Source organism: Mesoplodon mirus, assembly GCF_964341445.2.
Source record: "Mesoplodon mirus genome assembly, chromosome: 18".
In the NCBI taxonomy this organism is placed as follows: domain Eukaryota; kingdom Metazoa; phylum Chordata; class Mammalia; order Artiodactyla; family Ziphiidae; genus Mesoplodon; species Mesoplodon mirus.
Window position 1 is genome coordinate 1,992,147 of NC_138994.1, and position 21,692 is coordinate 2,013,838.

At 47.9% G+C, this 21,692-nt stretch overlaps 1 protein-coding gene and 1 long non-coding RNA gene across 2 annotated transcripts; one reads left to right on the forward strand and one right to left on the reverse strand.

Moving 5' to 3' along the window:
* Window positions 1–11: 11 nt before the first annotated feature.
* UBE2Z (ubiquitin conjugating enzyme E2 Z) lies at window positions 12–14,680 on the reverse strand. The gene is made up of 7 exons (XM_082603414.1): window positions 14,300–14,680; window positions 12,244–12,316; window positions 10,124–10,311; window positions 7,556–7,667; window positions 5,078–5,190; window positions 4,197–4,287; window positions 12–2,066 (listed from the first exon to the last, which is right to left on the reverse strand). Exons 1-7 carry the CDS (start codon window positions 14,611–14,613, stop codon window positions 1,896–1,898), a joined length of 1,062 nt encoding a protein of 353 aa, XP_082459540.1. The 5' UTR covers window positions 14,614–14,680; the 3' UTR covers window positions 12–1,895.
* Window positions 14,617–19,786, forward strand: LOC309793129. Its single transcript, XR_014291885.1, has 2 exons — window positions 14,617–15,028; window positions 19,067–19,786. It is a non-coding gene; the product is annotated as an uncharacterized lncRNA (long non-coding RNA).
* Window positions 19,787–21,692: the final 1,906 nt, after the last annotated feature.

The window sequence follows — 21,692 nt, forward strand, 5'->3', positions numbered from 1 at the left end:
GCGCTTCCTCCTTCTGCCAAAACAAACTTTATTGCACCAAAAAGAAAAAAAAAAAAAAAAACTTCATTTATGTACAGTCAGATATAAAGACATCTCTTTGACTCCTGTGCATATATTTCCTCAACTCAAGATTAGGACGTAAAAGTCAGGCTAGTACGCCAGACATGCTCTGCCCATGGCAGGACCAAGGAGAGGATTGTCACTTGAAAGTGGGAACACTTAAATGGATGACAGGTAACACTGGACCAACAGACCAAGGGCATTCTTCCAAGCCCTGTACTAGCTCTGGGAATGGAAGAGGGAAATTGGAAGCAGGGCCCCTTCTTGAGTCTCCTTGTGAAGAGACCCAGCCTTCAGGTATCAAAGCTACACTTCGGTCCCCCGAGCCCACTTCCCGTCCAGTCCCTTTGCTTCCTGCCGTCCCAAGTAGGACATGCTCCTTTGTGCCCAACCCCCTTCCCAACTTCCCCAGGGAGTCTCATGACCCACAAGGCAGAGGCCTCTCTAGCAGCGGGCAGAGCAGGTACAAGTTAGCCTCTCCCTTACATGTGGCTGGATACTGACTGAGGCCCTGTGTCATGTGGATCACCAATACCCCACTGGGAGACCTATCAGTAAGAATCTGGAAAGTACAGGAGGACGCATCAAAAAGGGGAAGGATGGGTTCCCTTGATGCCCCGTGTCACGGGGCACCTAAAGCACATTTTTTTCTGAGCCAACCAGATAAAGGATCACTGCAGCTAAACAGAGAAGCGACACAGCCAGGCAAACACCCATCAGAGTCGGTGACAAAGAGCAGTTGGGGGTGGGAGGGGGAGGAGAGGAGTCTTCAGAGTCCCAGCCCCAATCCCCTCTGCCACTGGCCACCCTTGCTCCCCACAACTCCCTGGGCTCTGAAGTGAGGAGGGGGACTACAGGCTGTGGTGAAAACACACAAGGACAGCCAAACAAAATACAACAGGACTAGCATCAGCCTCCCCCCTGTACCCCACCCCCAGGAGTAAAACCCTCATTGTGACTAGTATTCATGAAAAAAATCTGTAAGAGACTGTTCTATGTAGTGGCTCTAATCCCATACACACAACAGCTGTCTGCACTGGGAAATTTTCAAATAAGTGACTGCGGGAACAAACGGCATTTTCAGCTTCTTACGGTGCCTGTGCAGAGGCTTCACCAAGACCTTGGTTCAGGCCCAGTCACATTCACCTTCTGTCTTAACTCTAGTAGAATGGGTGAGGGAGTGGGGGCGGAGGAGAAAGGTGCTCAGGTGCTAGGTAAAGCTTACTCATCAGCAGCCTAGACTCCACCACTGTTCCTTCTCTTTGGTCTGTCTAGAACAGTGACTATAAATTAGGAAAAACAAAATTATGCTGGCCTGTGGGAAATAATGGGGGTAAAGAGGCAGGGAGGAAAAGGGCATTGGGAAGCCCTGCTTCAAAACTGAAGAGAGACAGACAACCACCCAGACTGCTTAAGTGTCACGGACAGCCCCCCACCCCAAGCTACCTTCCAGATATCCCCATAAATCATTTGGGCGCACTCCCTCTAGGAATTGCAATTTCTGTCTCCACCTGTCCCTAAGGAGCTGGCCCTGTGGAGAGGTGTGTTGGTTGTTTTGTTTTTGCCAGAGGCCCTCGCCCTAGGTGCTCCTGCATAGGTACCTTGGCCCCTGATATGGGATGAACACAGCCCCAGATGCTCGAGAGCCAAGGAGGTCAGAGTGGGAACAGCCTCCCCACTTCCACACCCTGGGATCCAAGCTTGCTTGGTTCTTGCCATCTTGCGGGATGATGTCACATTTGGAGGGAGATACACAAGTGCCTCTCCATCCCTGGGGTGGGGGAAGGGACTTTGCTGGGACTCTCGAGTGAAGGGAGGGGAGAGGGGAGCAGGGTCTAAACCCTCAGGCTCCCATGCAGGTCTGTCTCTGTCCCAGACGAGCTGCTATCAGAGTCCATTTCGGCGTTCTCATTATGGAGCCTCTCCAGCACTTTCTGACGAATCAGTCCCAGGCGCATCAAGAGGGACTGGTAGTCAAAGTGGCCCCGCTTCTCTCCAAAAGGGTCCTGTGGGGGAAAGGAGACAAGCGGGAAGGAAGATTCAAGTCTGGGTGGCTCACCCTAGACAGAGCAGCTTTAGGCCCACGTGAAACACACGCTCAACTTCTGAGCCTGGGGACGGAAGCGGGCACAGCACAGAGTTCCCAACAGCAGACGACACCATCTTTGTTTAGGAATACTGTGGCACGTTCACCACCCCAGACAGATCTGGCTTGGGCCAACATTACAATGTGTTTGCGTTCCCCCAAAGCAAGCCACCGTGCAGGAGGGGGACACAGTAATGGCGACATCGACAGGGAAGAGAAGTTCAAGACCAGGACTGGGATCATTCAGTTTGCTGGTGTTTTCAATAAACCTCATACAAACTATATAAGGGGGAAATTATCCTTCATTCCCTCTACTCAAAAAGGGCAATTTGCTTTTCTGAGATCACAGGCAGGTCTAGAATGAAGGAGTTCTGACTTCGGATAAGTACCTGCCCTCCTCCCCATGGACCAGTCATCACATTCCTGTCCAGGTTTCTGGGCATCACTCCAGTCCTTGTCATTCGAGATCAAAGATAACCAAACATTACGTGCAAAGGGGTTAACTGTCCTTAAAGTCTCAAAAATAACCATGGGTGGGGTGGAGGGTATAAAGAAAGAAATTTAAAATGCTAAATAAGGATTACGGCAGCAAAGCGGCTCGCCCAGGGCTCAAACAAGTGGAGACCTCCTTCCTCGGCAGTTACAAGAAAGTCCACGATCTTCCCTCTCACAGAACGTCTGCTTCTCCCACCTAAACTCCTTCCACGCTTCTGCCCACGCATTACCCTCACGATCAAGGGTCAGCGGATGTCAGTCAGTCTCTTGTGACTACAGCCCATACTTCTCACATCTGAGGGTTATGTTCCCCCAACGCTGAGCTCCACACTTACTCCGGAGCCGCCAGTTTCCCAGATCTTCCTCCTGTCCTCACTGGCTCCGTGTCCACCCGTTCTCCGCCTCCCCAGGTGCTGCTCCTCCCTGCCCTTCCTTCGTCACGAGTCGTTTTCCCTTCACAGACCGAACATTAGCAATGCTGCTAGATACCAGCCGTGATCATCCCTGATGGGGAACAAGCTACAGCACGCATCATCCTCGACATAGTCTCAAACAAGGTTCAGGAAGCAAGTCAGCCTTGAGCTGGTCCTGCCCGTTGAGTTTCAATGCGGCACGTAGGAGGGAAGTCCTTGAAGGGAGGATGGGGAAGCTACCAGCTCCGAGCAGCACCTGAGGAAACAGGGCAGCTACTCCCACAGCTGGTGGTACTGGGTGGGTGGGGACAGAGGCCAAACAGAACTGGAGAGGACCGGAAGAGGCTTCAGCCACTTGTCCAAGTCACCACGTTTCTAAGCAAGTAAACGATCCAAGAGACACAGGACTGGCCCTTCAGGACAGGAAGGTTCTCAACCAGTCACTTATATTTGATCCTATTCACAATTCGGTTTAATAAGAACCTCTTTTTTTCTTTTTAATATTTGTTTATTTCGTTGTGCCGGGTCTTAATTGCGGCATGCATGTGGGATCTAGTCCCCTGACCAGGGATTGAACCCAGGCCCCCTGCATTGGGGAGCACAGAGGCTTATCCACCGCGCCACCAAGGAAGTCCCAGAACCTCTCCTTTTAAGCAAGCCTGAATTCTGCATTCTTATTGGAAGCAGAAGCACATTTCCCCAGTAGAGGCAGAGAATGAACAACTGGTTACCATCCTTGTATGAGGTTCTTTCAACAGTAATTGCACACCCAATGTTTCCCGAAGCATTCCTTCCCTTAGCACCCCCTGAGCTAGGGGTGGAATTCCAACAGATGACTCTCATCATCCCTAAGTTCTGAGAGGGCTGAATGTTCTTGGTTTGAAAAGACTACTGACCAAGAAGGGAAGGAGTTCCAGGCTAGAAAGCAGGATGATTCAGATTCTACTCTTGAGTACCTACTTTATGCCAGGAACCTAGAACCAACTCCATATGACTTCAGTCTCTCTCTGGGCCTCAGCTACTCAATGCACCAGGTTCCTTTTGGCTCTGAACTCTATGAGAGATGCGGATGTCACCCTTGTGAGGGGGGTTTACATGGTCTGCTGTAAGGCCTCTGGAGTCAGCAGCAGGGGCTCTGTTACCTGCATGGTCTGGCCTTGAAGGTGCAAACGATCTTTGCAGGCCACCTCGTAGAAGTCGTAATACTCCAGGAAGGACTTCTCCATCACCCCCCTGGAAGACAAGCAGAGAAGCTTCACTCAGGAACAAGAGGGGAAGGCACCACCCCTTCACCATGTAACCTTAGTGCCAAATTCAGCAGCTAGAGTTCCCAAGACCAGATGTGGTTTCCTACAAAGATGTTTCAATGGAAAATGGAAAAAGAAACAGCTGACTGCCCATGGTTGATTTCCCTTATACCCTAAGGATTATCAAATGAGAGTGACTGTTAATACGGACCATTTGAACTCCAACTTCAACTCATGACTTGCTCATTCTCATTCATTTTCCATAGGCCATCCCTAATCCCAAACCTTACTCAAAATTCTCCTAGATACACCTGAAACATTGTAATCAACTATATGTCAATTAAAAAAAAAAGAAAGAAAAAACCGTGGCCCCACCCATTTCCTAGAAAAGTTTGTTTCATTAACTCTTTGCTCATCTAGCTTTTCACACCTAGAATAAACTTGAACCCTAAGAAATGGGTTTATTATGAAGCACTCTGCACCTCACTTGGCTGTACAACAGTTAAGTGTCTCTAGTCAAACAGGGGCTCCCTGAAGGAATGGACTTGTGTCTTTCCCATCAGGCTCGGCATCTCCAAGGACCAAAAAGCTCTCTGAACTTCCTTCTGGGAAACCCCTCGGTCACTCGCTCTTTAAAAGCATGAACCACATCTTGCCTTTTTCTGTCTTTCTCTGGTGTCCAACACTGGACTTTGCCCCAAAGGTTCTCAAATGTACGAACAAGCTAAATATCCAAAAGGAATACCAAGTACCAAGTGGGCTCTCTTTACACATACCGTAGGGGTTCAGGGCAGGGACACTTTCCTTCCATCATGTCACAGACCGCCACTCTGATGGTCTCATGCCGAATACATTCATTGTAATTTTTGCTGTCTCCTGGATGTCTCTCCTATAATGTGACAGACACCACAGTATCCAAGTACAAAATTTAGGTAAAAAGAAAAGCCAATGGGAAGAGATTTTAGGATTAGTATGTACGTGACCCAAGCAAATGAACTAAGAGGATACCTTTCCCACTATATGGCAGATCCATGAAGAGCAACTAAGTCCCTGAAACCACTCACCCCGCCCACCCCCGCCACACATACCAGTACCCATCCTCTGTTATGGGTCATTTGACCTATAAGCAGCAAACCACATGCATCAAATTTCCCTAAGCCTGAAATGAAAGGCCTCGCAGGAAGGATTAAGTGGGAAATAACCATGTATAAGAATAATGGTGGGACAAAAAGGTATAAATGATGCTAGGAGTCTTAGCCTGAAAAACCTATAGATATCGGGATGCTTCCTGATTACCTCCTTTACACATCTGTGGATTCCACCATCACTGAATTCAACTATTGTCTATCAGAAGTAGAACCTGAAGTTTTCAGAAGAAAAAACTCCGAAACTGGTCTGGAGAGCTGACAGGAACATGTGGGCGTGAACAGACGGGAGCACGGCGCTCCACCCTTTGACTCCTCCCTTGTTCCCCCCTCCCACCACCAACTCTAGTCAGTCAGAGCCTTGGCTCTGATCAAAACATGTAATGAACAGGAAATACACACATGCCTTCAGCCTACCACCACGGTTCCCAATGTGCACCACAGCGAAATCACAAGGGCACTGTGGGATACTGTAAACTTTTTGAGGAAAACCACAGTATTCAACACCTGTGAAACTCCATGCAAACTACTACCTTGAGACAGGTAGTTCAGTTTTAATGTTGAACTGTATTACATTCCTTTTTTTTTTTTTGCGGTACGCCGGCCTCTCACTGCCGTGGCCTCTCCCGTTGCGGAGCACAGGCTCCGGACGCGCAGGCTCAGCGGCCATGGCTCACGGGCCCAGCCGCTCCGCGGCATATGGGATCCTCCCGGACCGGGGCATGAACCCATGTCCCCTGCATCGGCAGGCGGACTCTCAACCACTGCACCACCAGGGAAGCCCTACATTCCTTTTGATGACATATTGTTTTCACGAAGCTGGATTTTCAGTCACTACTTGGATAAATAGCAAGTAGCATATGAAAACAGGAGGAAACAGAAATGAGGGTGGTGGCTCTGATCTGATTCCAAGATTTTAAAAGTTGTGGGGCACTGAACAGGTGTACACATCCTATTATTAAGTCAGTGTAGTCATCTGAGAAGGAAGTAAGTTGTTTGGACCTAACTACTTAACAAATGGAACAGTGTGGCATTTCTTTCTGCCTGGGGAACTGTGAAAAAAACTACCAAGACAAGGGGGTTCTGTGAGCCAAGAATGTTTGGTAGTTTTAAGAATAAAAGTCCCATCTCTTGAATTTCCAAACAAGACGTAAAAATCAGCTCCTTGGTTTGCCAATGAGGTCCGTTTCCATTTCCACCTACTCCTGAAATCACATTCACTATTTGTTTGAAAGGATGGCTTAGGGAATAATTTTAGTTCATTCTTAAAAGGTATTTCCATTTGTTTAGGACTACAGAAGAATCACCAATGTTAGTGTTATCTCAAGTAGTTTCAAAATGAATTAAGCCGTTTTAATCATTTAAACTGAATGATTATATCTTTTGATAATATCACTGGAACTCTTTTCCTGTGCTCATGAGTAATCTGGAAGGGGCTTTGAAACAATGGAAGACTTTGGGCTCCTGGGACTACATCCTGATCTGTGTGTCCTTGTGAAAGTTAACTAACCTCTCCAGGTCACCATTACCTCAGCTGAAAATGGGGATAACATTTATCTTGCAGAGTCAGTATGAGGATTAAGTGAGAAGATACATATAAAAGTCTGGAAGTGGCTGGCGTACAGTGCACCCTTGGAAATGAGTTTTCTCCACCTTCTAGCTGGCAGCACTGACGAAAATATTCTTGCCCTAGCCAGTGACTGTTCCTGCGGCTCTGCAGGTAACAGGACTTCGTAACTCCAAAAGGAAGTGTGGCTCAGCAGTAGTCACTAGGGGGCACCTTAAAGGAATACTGGGGAATGGAGGCATACAGAAGAACACACTGGCTCCAAGAGCCCCCAAAACAGATGCAGAATCAATTTCCAAATGACTCCACTGAAGTTAATCCAAGTCAAATGGAAATAATTTGACAGTGTTATTGTAATTTAATAGGGAAAAACATTCATTATTAAGGCACACACATACCAGCTCCTTTTTTCTCCCACAGTGACGAGTTTAATACATGGGGCTGAGCCAGGTCAAAAACAAAACAAAAACCCTCAAGTAGATCTTTCAGATCCCTTAAAACCCAATATTCTACACCCCAAAGCTGGGCCCACCTGGCCTTACCTGCTCAAAGCCAGGTTCATTGTGATAGGGGTTCTCAGTCATCAGGGACTGGATGGAGATGAGCACGGAAGAGATGCTCTGGGCTGGGCTCCAGGCAGGGCCAGTCCACGTACTGCAAAACACATCAGAGGCAAGGGAAGAGGGTGAGGCAGAGAGAGACGGGAGAGGCCATACAGAAAGACCAGTGTACGAGTACCCCGGGGGCCTGGCAGCACCATCACAAGTGACTCACTTTCTCTTTCACTATTAGCACTCTGGAATTTCCCAGCCTCCATCTCACCCTCATTCACCAGAAATCACTCAACTGCCTAATCCTCTTATCAAGTGTCACAAAAGAGGGCAAAGCAAGCAAAGTAACTTTGAAGGGATTTTCTTTGGGCTAGGAGAGAAACAGTAGCCAGGGAAGGTTCCCTTCATCAAGATGAAAGAAATAAGGTAAGAAAACAGCTCCAAAGGCAATCTAAATGTTAACCTCTATGGATCTTAAAGAGCTTATTTATTTATGGGTGGTGATGGGAGTCACAGAGAGGAGAGAGAAGTTGAGCACAGAGGCAGAAAAGGGACTGAAGCTGCCTGGTTAGAGGCCGTGTGGTGGGGTTGGTGATCGGGGATCCAGCTCTCTATCAAACCCCACAGAGTGTCAAATCCTCTGAAAACTACAGAACTCTGCCAAAGGACGGAAAGGGAATAAGGGGCACTTCTAGAGTGTGGAGGGCTTGAAAATAATACATGAACATCATCTTCAACAACAGAGAAACACCAAAATTGCTCCTCTCTTTCATATGCCTGATGGAATGTTGGGAGAAGGAGGGAAGCTTGGACATTAAGGACATTTATTTTTAACTCAATTAATTGAAGAGATGGCACCTGAGCTGGAAGCTGAACACAACCTGAACCAGGACTGGCTTGTTCAAGTTAACTTGCCACTTCCCTTTCCCTGATGGCCTTGAGGGAAGGCCACTAAGTAATGGGGAACAGTAACTTCCTCAGGGCTCGCTCTTCAGTGCCTCTCAACCTCTCTTCTCAGCTTCGGTCCCCCAGGAACCCTAGACCTTGTGCTCTCCGACGCGTCTAGTATTTGGGGATTGAAGTCAACAGGGTAAGCTCATTCAATTTCTTTTGTAAGTCAGCCCAATATTTTTTTCTAGGTAGGGAGGAAAGGAATGCAGCTGTTAAGGTGAATAGTCAACTAAGTACACATGGGAATTTTCTACTCTGATTCTTTTTTTTTTTTTTGGGCGGGGTCTTCCCAGACCAGGGCACGAACCCGTGTCCCCTCCATCGGCAGGCGGACTCTCAACCACTGCGCCACCAGGGAAGCCCTCTACTCTGATTCTTGACGGCAAATTTTCAAATTCAGAGTAGCTTCTCCTTTTCCACCCAATACTTCTGCCACTTTTACCCCACCATCTTACTTCCCCTGTTTCTACCGTGAACTGATGTTTGCTCGAAATAGTTTTATATTGGCCTAATGAAGGAGAACCTAATACAAAAACCCTTTCAAGAACAACTTTCATACAGAAACAACAACTAAGTTTCCTTACCACTGTGGTTTACATATGCCACTCACTGTCCTTCCAGCACGACAACCCTACACCCTAACGAGATAAAGGACTTCTTTAAGGACGACCTCCTTCAAAGGACCGTCTCACTGCCGCAATCACAGAACATATTCTTTGATCTGAGAGAATTGGGCAGAGGGAGAAGTTTGTTTAAGCTGCCTTTTCCCTACACAAACCTAAAAATATATTGGATTGGACAGGAAGAAAGAAAACAGTATCACCAGTCTGGGCAACTTTCTTAACTTCAACTTTTACTTGTTCTATGCCCCAGGGAAATTCAGACCACACTAAAAAGACCAATCCAGAATATGCTAGAAGATATTTCTATTCTGAATTTTTAACCCCCAAAGGAGATGAAAAGGGAATGGATGAGAACTACATGAAGCAAAATCTTGGTAGCACCCAGAAACAAAAATGTACTTGAAACATCTATTTCATATCTGACGTGACTTCCAACCTCAGACATTTTTCATTCAGTTGCTAAAATATAATCATCATCATCACCACCACTGCCTCCAAAGCCACTCACGAGAGACTCAGAAATAAGACATTCACAGCCTTGAATGGGACAGGATCTGCAGCCTTTCTCAACCTGCTCAGGAGAGAATTAAGCCCTGATGCCCTAAGGGAGTGGTTCTCCAACAGTTTGCGCCAGAATCACCTGGAGAGCCTGTAAGACACAGACTGCTGGCCCTACCCCCAGAGTTCTTGGTATAACAAGTCTGGGGGCGGGGGCCCAGACTCTACATGGCTATGAATTTCCAGATGCTACTGCTGCTCGGGGTGAACCACTTCACTAAGGCATCCATTGTACGTCATGAATTAACTTCTTTTTCTGCATCTAGAATGACAGTAATCAAGTACCATCCGGGGGAGAAGTGAGGAAACAGTCACTCCAATCATTTTCTGTGTCCTGTGATTCAGATGAGAAACCCTGGTTGATGAAGGCTGGCCTAGAGTAATGTTTGCTGACAACCAACTTGGCCACTTAGAAGTCTCCTCTTACCCTAGAATACTCAAGCAGACTTTCCCATTGCGGTAGAAGTTGGGGTTAAACCTCACTGTGTTATTGCCCGTTGTCATCAGTTTGACCCGAGGTGGGTGGATGGGATAGTCGGGCGGACACCGAAACACGAACAGGAAGAAACCCCCTTCATAAGGAGTGTCAAATGGGCCTGTGATCAATGCATGAATCTGCAAAATAAAACCCCATCTCAAAATTGTGAGGTGATGTCCCATCCCAAACCCTCCTGACTTCCACTTGCTACCCACGCCAGAAGCAGGACCTTCATCTGAATCCATATTCCATGTCCTCACCATGAAAAATGAATAGCCTGTGCTCACTCACACTAATAAATATTTTTGGAATTTTAAGAAACCCCATTACAGTGTAGTGGCATCTTTCTCAGGGGTTACATTCTAAAGTTAGAGCCCAAGGTGAAAATTGAATCTAGCCAAAATCACCCTTGAGTGTCCCTTAAAACTCCCTTAAAGCATGTTTTTTGTTCGGACTTCCCTGATCAGTATTTTATATAACAAATGGATAGAACACCAACGTGCAAAACATAATATACATCTGTAAAATACTGTCCTAGCATGTTTAATTTTAAGAAGTCAATACCTATTTTTACTGAGTACGTATGTTTGGATTTGCCTAGGTTAAACATGCGTATGATGCAACTCCACCCTCCATTTATGTGGCACCAAGGGGAGGGGATGAATGGAAAAGAAGAAAGGGATTGGAGGCCACAGCATCAGTGCCAATCACAGGGCAGAGCTGAGGGCTGTGATGGAGGCCTACGGTGGTGTCTGTCTCCTCCGCAGAGGATCAAACCTACTGTGGAGGATGTGGCTCAGGCAGCATCCAGCTGTGTGAAAGATACAAAGAAAAATGGGGAAACTCAGGGTCCACTCGGAGCCATAGACTATACCCAGAACTTTCCCCAACACTGTAGGTTAGTAATCATATAAAAAAATCAGCAGCACTTGAAACAAAATGCTGAATTCTCTTCCTCCAGCTGTGATTTATTGAACGAGACTTCCCTTCTTGAAGGGAAGAAAACCTAACTGACTCAGTTATATTTCTTCATCTACAAAGGCTCCTAGGCACTTAAGTCTGCTCAGAATTTAAACAGCAAGAGGAAAAAGGACCTGCAATCCAGTGCCTCTGGCTACAGTCCCCGCCTCGCCCTGGTGGCTCCTATGTTATCTTTTAGCCTTCCGTCAACTGGAATAGCAAGCTCAAATGGTATCAACATGACATCAATTCTGGGACCCCAGGGACCAGCATATTAACACTAATACTTGACTAAGAACAAGATGTCCCAGGGAAAACATTTCCAACCACATAAAAAGAAAAAAATCAATTTAAAGGGAGACCTATTCAAAACAAGACAGACACACAAATAATACCAAATCTGAATTTTTACTATAAGAAATTTGACCCTACGAGGAGTTTTCATTTAAACAACACTAGACTTAGGTAATCTCATTTCTTCCCGATTTCAGTTTAAGTAAAAATTCACTTCTCAGGGTAGAGCAATCAGTGACAGAGAAGTCTAGGTATCTATGCCAGAGGAATTTAAGCTTTCTCTGTGTCTGTGTGTGGACAAGGCAGGAACGGTCTTTGGGGTGGAAAGGATATTCAAAAGCAATCAGTAAGGACAGGAGCCTAAACAAGGCCCTGTAACTACAAACACGGTTCACTCGAGCTTGTCCCATCCCCAACCTTCTTGGCATCTGACTTACGGCACCACACTTAAAGGTCAAGAGAGGCAGGATGGGGGAAGAGTTGGCTAGTACAATAGGGTGACCATATAATTTATCATCCAAACCGGAGCATTTCTGAGAGGGAAAGAGTGTGCTCTATTAATAACTAAGCTTGGACAACAGGCATGAACTGGGCTTTTCCAAGCCAACCAGGACCTTTGGGCACCCCAAAACAGATACCTGTTCAAGGCTCCGCTGCACTTCACTGTGTGACCTTGGGCAAGCCACTTACTCTCTTGGGGTTTTGATTTATTCATCTATGTAATCAGAGATGTGAGCTGGATAATCTCTTTTAGGCTCTTTCAACTTCATGGGCCCAATTTCCCAATAACCCCCAAACCCCACCAAGGTACATACCTTAGTCATGTCAACAGTATCAGGTACAACGAACATTCCTGGAGGAGGCTCCTTATAAATGGACATGATATCCCTGTATAACACCAAGAGGAAGTGGGGGAGGGAGTGAGGGAGAGGAGAAAAAAGGGGAATCCCTTGAGCAGGACAGTTGTTATCACCTCAGTGAGGCCAGGGTTCGAGAAAGTGGTGCTTGGTACCACAAATGTTTGCACCGTCTTGTTGGCTGAGAAATCTCAGCTGAGTATTTGTCAGGCAAGCAGAGAGCAAATTATCATCAAAGGGGCATTGTTTCCTCAGGGGGAGGGAAGGGAGGGGGGAAAAAAAATCAGAGATCCCAATGGTATCCGATGTCACCCTGGAAAAGCCACATCCCATTTACTCTCACTTCCTCCCACATGGCACTTCATTCACTCCCCACCTCCGAGATTCCCAGGTACTACGGCTGAATGCTAAATGAAGATCTCTCCGTAACTGGGAAGGCAAAATCAACTCCACTAAAAAACTAATTCCATAAACCACACAGTGGACCGTTGTTAGCACGGGGATTATATGAAGCAAGTGAGCTAGCAAGGAGCAATAATGGCCTTCTTGCCCAGGAGACTAATAGTGTACAGACCTCTTCGGGTTGGGATGGGGACCCTCTGAAATTGCTGAGAATCTCACAGGTGGAGGATGACACGAAGTCATTACTATAGACGATGAGAGGACTTCTAGGTCATAGCTCATAAACTAGAATGGATCAGTTGTGCGCAAGGGCCTATAGGTGGGAAATCTAGGGACTTGCTACGGTACAGAGGGACATAAAAAAGTGCAAACAAGCGACAGAGTGGAGGGAAAGTATTGGCAGAACTCAGAGATATGTTAGGATTGGAAGACTGAAATGGCTGAAGGAGTACAAGAGTTGAGGAGTGCTGAGTTTCTTAAGTTAGAGGTGGCAACCTTGATGGAGTTGGCAAACTGTGTCAGGCACTGGGCAGGTACTTTACACACAGTATGCTGTTTAGTTTTTAGTACAACCTTGAAAGTAGGCAGAAACATCTGAAAGAACTTGGAATGTGGGGAATGTGATTACCTAGATGAGGATGACTGTGATGGTGGCATAGGGAGAGAGAGTCTGGCTATCAGCAAACAGGTTTCGGGATTAACAGCAGCTAAAAAGCATTCCCTTTTCCTATGAGATAGGTACTATGCTAAGCAATTTCACAAAAACATTATCTGTTAAATGATATGATCTGAGATCAGTCACCCAAGAAATAAGCACAGAAGGGACTTGGGCCTTTGTTCCTATATTTCAATTGGGTACATTTGCTTCAGAAAGTAAATCACATGACTCAGAGGAAAGAATACAGAAAAGAAAGTCTTGAGTGGGATATTACAAGCCAATGTGAGACTGGGGGGGGGGCGGCGGGGGGATGGAAGCTTGAGTTCCTGGAACAGGTGTGAGAGTAGAGAGCTTTGGGGTTCTGGAAAAGTGGTTCAAGAGAAGGCTGCGGGCATGCGTGGGAAGCGACCTAGACTTGGGGAGGGGACTCTGTGGAGGGGGTTGAGGAGGCCGGGAATAAAGCCAGGATGGCCTGACGTCTCAGGCCGGGCAAAGCAAGCTGTGTGTGTGTCTTACAAATGGGGCTCGGGAGGAGACGACGCAGGGGACCGCTGGGTGGGGCCTCCGGGCTGCATCTAACAAGGCTGGGGTGGAGAAGGGGGGAGAGGGGCGGTGCGGAGGGCGGGAGGGGGTGTTACTGAAGCGCCGAAGGGTCGGGTTTCGGGCGGGAGGTCGGGAGGTGTGGGGGAGGGTGTCCGGACTGGAGACCGAGGGCTCAAGGGAGGTTACCGAGGGGCGGGGTCGGACCTGGATACGCGAGGAGGGGCTTGGTGCGTGTGGAGCTGGGGGCGGGGGGAAAGGGGACTTGGATCCCGACGCTCCGGGCTGGCAAGACGTGGGCTTGGGAGCTGGGCCGCCGCGAGGGCAGCGGGGGTGGTAGTGGGACAGGGTGGGGGCGGCGGGGAAGGTCGAGCCCCGGAGCTCGGGGCTGGGGGAGGAAAAACCCCAGCTCACCGCTTGATCCGGAGTAGACACTGCGGCGCGGTTCGCTCGCCGTCCCAGTCGGAGCTGAGTGTGGGGTCCCAGTGGCTAAGCAGCGCGGCCCCGTGGGCAGCGGCCGAGGGCGGGAGCCCGGGCAGCGGAGCCAGGCCGCTCCCTGGCCCCCCGGCCCCGCCCGCTGCCGCCGCCGCCGCCCACACATCCGGCAGGAAAGGCGGCCCAAACCCGCCGCCGCCGCTAACGCCAACAACACCGGCGACGCCGCTCGCCCCGGGGCCCGCCGCCCCGGCGCCTGCCGTCGCCGCCTCTTCAGTCGGACTCTCCGCCATCGCTCCTTCGCTTCCGGGACTGCTCGGCAGCACGTCCGCCGACCAGAGCGGCCGCTGCTCCCTCCCGCTCCCCGCACCACCGAGAGCCGGGCCAGAGTGTCCCCACCCTCCGCTTCCCCGGCCTGGGCGGCGTTGGCTCCGCCCACCCCCGCCCCGACCAGCGAGAGGCGCTCTGCAAGAGCGTCCACCCACAGTCCTCCAGGGCGGGCGGGGGTCGGAGCTCGCCGGCCAAGCGAGGGTACTGGGCCTGCGCGGGTCCCGCGCTTTGCGGGAGGAAGTTCTGAGGCGGATCCGGACTCCTAGGTGCAAATGAGGACCCAATTCCAAGGAATATTTTAGTTTCAAGCGTTGAAAGGGGAGGAGAGGAGGACCATTTACCACATCTAGGAAAGCGACCCTCAGACGTGCCCAAGGGGTAGGATTGGGGATCCAGCTTCCTTGTGGGGAGGTGCTGAGTAGAGGAGTTGACTCGCTTAGGGCTCTTCCTGTCCGAAAGTCTCTGTGATTTATCTTTCCTGCACCCTCACCCACGGAGGGCAGGCTGCCATTGCCCCCTGCCTGCAACAGGACCAAGAGGAAGGAAGGAAGGAATCAGGAACTACGAGTGAAAAACTACCTCGTTTTAGAGTGTATTCGATATATATTTATGAAGGGCTTGCTAAATGCCAGGCACTTTTGCTAGGCGTTGCCATAGGGATAATAAAACAAACCTAGAGAAGCTTGGTAAAAAGAAGAAAATCAGGCCTCCCGACTCCAAGCTCAACATTTCTTTCCACAAGGCCTTGAATATGCAGGAATCAAGGGGCTGTGAGTTTAAATCCTGGGAGGATTCCTCAGGACTTTACTGAGATTAAGCTGAAAAAATACAAGCCATCAAGAAACAAAAACAAGCCATCAAAAAAAAAAAAAAGCTTTCCCTTTTCTCCCTATCAAGAGTACAGGATCATAATCTAACACTCCCAGCAAGACCTTGGGCAGCACTCAGTAACCAAACATACTGATACTTCTGTAGCAAAGCATATGAATATTCATATTAATTTGGGTACACTGATGAATATTCATATTAAATCAGACGAATAGCCTCACTTTGTTTTTTATTTTTAAACTTTTAATTTCTTTAATGTATCTATATTTTTATTTTTGGCTGCATTGGGTCTTCGCTGCTGCTCGCGGGCTTTGTCTAGTCGCAGCGAGCGGGGCCCACTCTTCATTGCGGTGCGCGGGCTTCTCATTGCGATGGCTTCTCTTGTTGCCGAGTGCAGGCTCTAGGCGCACGGGCTTCAGTAGTGGTGGCACAAGGGCTCAGTAGTTGTGGCACGTGGGCTCTAGAGCGCAGGCTCAGTAGTTGTGGCTCACGGGCTTAGTTGCTCCGCAGCATGTGGGATCTTCCTGGAACAGAGCTCGAACCCGTGTCCCCTGAATTGGCAGGCGGATTCCCAACCACTGCGCCACCCGGGAAGCCCCTAGCCTCACTTTAGATTACGTTTTGCCGCCAAATTTGTTTTTTAAAAGAGAAGTCTTGTTTTCACAGCTTTGTGAATTTTCCAACCAGGGACTGTGGAGTTGAGTGATAATAGCCAGCATTTATTGAGAGCTAAAATACTGTTTTTTTAGTTAACATTTATTGAGTGCCTAATAGGTGCCAAACGCTTTTTTTTTTTTTAACACAAATGGGTTTTTTGTTTTTTTTTTTTAATTTTTGGCTACGTTGGGTCTTCGTTGCTGCGCGCGGGCTTTCTCCAGTCGCGGCGGGCGGGGGCTACTCTTCGTTACGGTGCGCGGGCTTCTCTTTGTGGTGGCTTTTCTTGTTGCGGAGTACGGGCTGTAGGCGCGCGGCCTTCAGTAGTTGTGGCACACAGGCTCGTTAGTTGTGGGTCGCAGGCTCTACAGCGCAGGCTCAGTAGTTGTGGCGCATGGGCTTAGTTGCTCCGCGGCACGTGGATCTTCCCGGACCAGGGCTTGAACCCGTGTCCCCTGCATTGGCAGGCGGATTCTTTTTTTATTATTATTTTTAAAATTTTATCTTATTTTTAAAATTATTTTTGGCTGTGCTGTGTCTTCGTTGCTGCGCACAGGCTTTCTCCAGTCGCAGCCGGCGGGGGCCACTCTTTATTGCAGTGCGCGGGCTTCTCATTACGGTGACTTCTCTTGTTGCGGAGCATGGGCTCTAGACGTGCGGGCTTCAGCAGTTGCAGCACGCGGGCCCTAGAGCACGTGGGCTTCAGTAGTTGTGGTGCAAGGGCCTAGCTGGTCCGCGGCATGTGGAATCCTCCCGGACCAGGGCTTGAACCCGTGTCCCCTGCACTGGTAGGCAGATTTCCAACCACCGTGCCACCAGGGAAGTCCCTGGCAGGTGGATTCTTAACCACTTAACCACTACACCACCAGGCAAGTCCCATGCCAAGTGCTTTGTATGTCTTATTTATTCCTTTCAACAAACCTATGAAGTAAGTACTATTATTAGTCCATTCTGATAGATGGAAAAAGAGAGGCTCACAGAGGTTCCGTCATTTACATGGGTCACAGTGAGAGCAAGCCAAATCTGTCTCCAGAAGAAACGTTCTGACCACTGTGTGAAACTGCCACAGCTTGGAACTCTCTCCCACACTTATCACGTTGTACCTTGTACTAATTAGGGTCCTTTGGTACCTGTTGCTTCCACCCCCTACTACCCCCTGCTCCCCGTTCTTCGGACTCTAGATCGTGTATTATCTATGAATCCAGCATGGGGCCTGTCACAGCTTAGGTACTTAACATGAAGCAAAATGAATTGATACAATATTTTATACAGATTTCATGTTTTATTGGTATAGCGTTTTACCACTCTATTATAAAGATGCCTAAATATCTCTGAAAGGATATGCAAGAAACTGGTAACAGCGGTTGCCTCTTGATTGCAGACAAGATGGGGCAAAGGGCATACATATACACATACATACACACACACAAACACACTTGTACTTTTTAAACGTTGTGCTGTACATCTATTGCCTATTCAAACTATATATTTCATTCATTTTTTAAGGATTCTGGAATTTTTCTTGGGTATTATTTACTTAGTAAGATGGTCAAAAGTCAACCCGTTGGGTAACCTCACACAAAGAAAAACACTACTCCATAGCTTCTCCATGGCTACAGACTGCAGAGGCCCATAGGGGGCCCATGGGGTGAGAGAACTCCTCAATGGGTCCCTTACTTATTATTGGACCATTGTTTTCAGGTACAAGGTCCATTAGAGATGGGACAATGAACAGAAAAACACTTACCTCAGATCCAGAAAAAAGAGGTTCAACCTTTGATATGTACCACTCTGCAAATATCCTCTTTGAGCCTATTTCTGCATCCATAGAATGGTGATAATTACTACCTCTCAGGGTTTTTCTGAGGATTAAGTGTGGCATTTTTAGAAGTGTTTTGCAAAGTGGTAAGCACTGTCCAAATAATTGGCACCTCACTTGCCCATGTGCCTTCTCTCCTCTGGGCCTGTGCTCATATTTTCTCTACCTGGAATACGCTTTCCCTTTTTTTTTTTTTTTTTATAATAGTGTTTATTTTTACTTGTTGACAGTTTGCTTTATTTATTTATTTATTTTTGGCTGTGTTGGGTCTTCGTTTCTGTGCGAGGGCTTTCTCTAGTTGTGGAGAGCGGGGGCCACTCTTCATCGCGGTACGCGGGCCTCTCACTATCGCGGCCTCTCTTGTTGCGGAGCGCAGGCTCAGTAATTTTGGCTCACGGGCCCAGCCGCTCCGCGGCATGTGGGATCCTCCCAGACCGGGGCACGAACCCGCGTCCCCTGCATTGGCAGGCAGACTCTCAACCACTGCGCCACCAGGGAAGCCCCCGCTTTCCCTTTATTAGGGAAAATCCTAGTTATTTAAACTCTCTAAGCTTCTATTCTTCATCAGTAATATTGATAAAATAATAGTAGCTATAAAGAAGAGATAATGTGATGATGAATGTGCACAATACCTGGCCAAAGTAAGTGTTTGATAATAATAATTATTATTATTATCTTACATTTTATTTATTTATTTTTGGCTGCATTGGGTGGCTTCTCTTATTGTGGGGCATGGGCTCTGGGTGTGTGGGCTCAGTAGTTGTGGCACATGGGCTTAGTTGCTCCGTGGCATGTGGGATCTTCCCGGACCAGGGCTCAAACCCGTGTCCTCTGCCTTAGCAGGCAGATTCTTAACCACTGTGCCACTGGGGAAGCCCTGCTTTTTATTTTAGTGGTTTGGTTACTCATCTGTCTAGCTACTACATATGACGTCCTCTAGGGCAGTAAGCATGGAGCACCTATCTTGTATCTCCAGGACCTGACATTCAGTGAGTATTGCAGAAATGGTAAACACAATGGAAGTGAAGACATTGTAGCCAGTTGCCCTTCCCCTGGCCACGGATCTTTAAGATTTCACCTCCTCTTCCTCAGAAATGCCTGTTTTCTTTCCAAAGGGCTGGCCAAGCTTGTACAAAGAATCTTCAACTCAAGGTCTAAAGGGCTGCAGCTGCTTGAAGGACCAGCTCACCAACCCCCAAGGGAACTCCAGAAGGCCTCTAAACTGGGAAGAGGAAGGACCAGGGAGAGGCTGGCAGAACTTTGTGAACTGGCATTGCTTAGTCCAGTGCTCACTGACTTTTTCAAGGCAACACCTGGCTGCTTTTCCCTGGCAACTTGGCCAGAGGGCAAGAGTGTGCCTTCTGGAGCCACTCCCATGGCCTCTGGGGATGGATGATACAACCAAGCTGTCTTCCGACAGGAAACTGGATCCAACCCTCTCTCTCCTCCCCAGCACGCTGGACTGCATTGAGCCATCTCTTAATGCAGCAAAGTTTGGTAGCACCTTGCTCATGGCAACCTGGAAAGCACTCTCCCCCAGGACAGAGACCAGCAAGTATCCTGGAGTTCAGGTCACTGCTGTGCTTCAACCCTCTAAACAGATACATCGTGAAGATCCTTCTCCCCTTCCCCAAGGTCCTGTGTCCCCCTGCTCTCTGGAGCAGTCCTTCCCCTCCAGGGCCTAGCCTTTCGTCTTGGGCTCAGTGCCAGGAATAGATGAAGAGTTCCCACCCAGGTCACAAATTGGGGGCTAAAAGGAAAAATCAGAACTTGGACTGGGTGTTGGAGGCTTCTGATTATAAGTAATAATAGCTATATTAAAATTTTTAATAATACATGTATTATGTGTTATCTCATTACATATCTCAATACATCTTTATATTACATATATCATTAATACTGTACATGTATATTAAAAAATACTGTACATATATATATTACATATATTATCATTATTTGCATACATTTACCTGTATTATCTTACTTTGTTGTCACAATCACTATGAATTGTTCTCATCCCCATTTTAGAGATGGGGAAATCAAGGCTCAAGGGAGATAATTAACTTCATAGTTAGGAAATGGCAGGGCTGAGATTTGCACTCCCCTCTAACTCCCAAGTTCATGGTCTTTGCCACCTTGCTGAACTCTTAAGGCAGTGGTTACTCAGTGTTTTTTTGGTCATTACCCCTCTCCCAAGAACAGTGCACCTCTGTATGCACTCACAAATATTTTGCGGTAAGCAAAATGGTCCCATCCATGGGCCGTAGAGCTTAGATAAGAATCTCAATGGTCGGGCTCGTGCCCTGGTCTGGGAAGATCCCACATGCCGCGGAGCAACTAGGCCCGTGAGCCACAACTACTGATCCTGCGCGTCCGGAGCCTGTGCTCCCCAACAAGAGAGGCCGCAGTAGTGAGAGGCCCGCGTACCGCGATGAAGAGTGGCCCCCACTTGCCACAACTAGAGATAGCCCTCCCACAGAAACGAAGACCCAACACAGCAAAAATAAATAAAAATAAAATTAATAAACTCCTACCCCCAACATCTAAAAAAAAAAAAAAAAAAGAATCTCAATGGTAATGGACTAACTGCCTGCTTGGGGGTGGGAGCACATTCTCTCTCTTTTTTTTTTCCTGATATTTCTTTATTTATTTGGCTGCTCCTAGTTGTGGCACTTGGGATCTTTTAGTTGCAGCATGCGGGACCTAGTTCCCTGACCAGGGATCGAACCTGGGCCCCCTGCATTGGGAGTGCGGAGTCTTAGCCACTGGACCACCAGGGAAGTCCCGCACATTCTCTCTTGACTCTAGAGTTCCATGGGCCCACCAACCACATTCCCAACCCTGCTGATTTGGATTTGAAAGCCCAGCAATTCCAAAGCTGTTTGGAACCCATGATGAAGGGAAATTCTTACCAGCCCCTTGGGAAAAAAATAGGTTCCTGGAGCTTCACAGGAAGGAAAAGGTAACCATCTTCCCTGGGGGCTGCTCCTTGATTACCACCAAAGGGTAGTGACCTGGCAAGGATGCCAGCCTGACATCCCAAAAGGTCACTACATTCCATTTGCATAACAGCATTACCAGTTAATCCATTGCTCCCTCGGTGATACCTCAGCTGCCACTTCAACCTCAGTCTGATTCCTTCTCTTTGGCCCCAAGATTCCTGGGCTCTGCTTCAGGTTCTATCACTGGGTTGCTGTGGACAATCTTGAGAGTTACTTAAGGTGAACAGACTAAGAGGACAAGTAGCAGGTTACAGTAGACCAACAGTCCTCAACTGGGAGTGATTTTGCCCCAGAACTAGGAGACATTTGTCAATATCTTACATTTGGCAATTGGTTGTCACAACTGGGGGAGGGGAGGTTGCCACTGGCATCTAGTGGATAGAGACTAGGAAGTTGCTAAACATTATCAGACAATGATTTATCTGGCCGGGAATGTGCCAAGGGTGAGCGATCCTGTGGAAGAAGACCACCATGATTGTTGAATGTTAGGTGGTCTCGGATTGAAATCGTTGCCCTGCTGTATGACCTTGAGCATGTCACTGAATCTTGGATGAGTCAGCACAGTGATTAGAACACAGGTTCTGGAGTTTGAATCCCAGCTTTACTAACCAGCCGTATGACCTTCACAGGATTCCTCACCTCCCTGAATCTCCCTCATTTTCCTTACTTATAGAATGACTTATTTCATAGGGAGGTTGAAGTTATTCATTGAAAATGCTTACCACCATGCCTGACACAC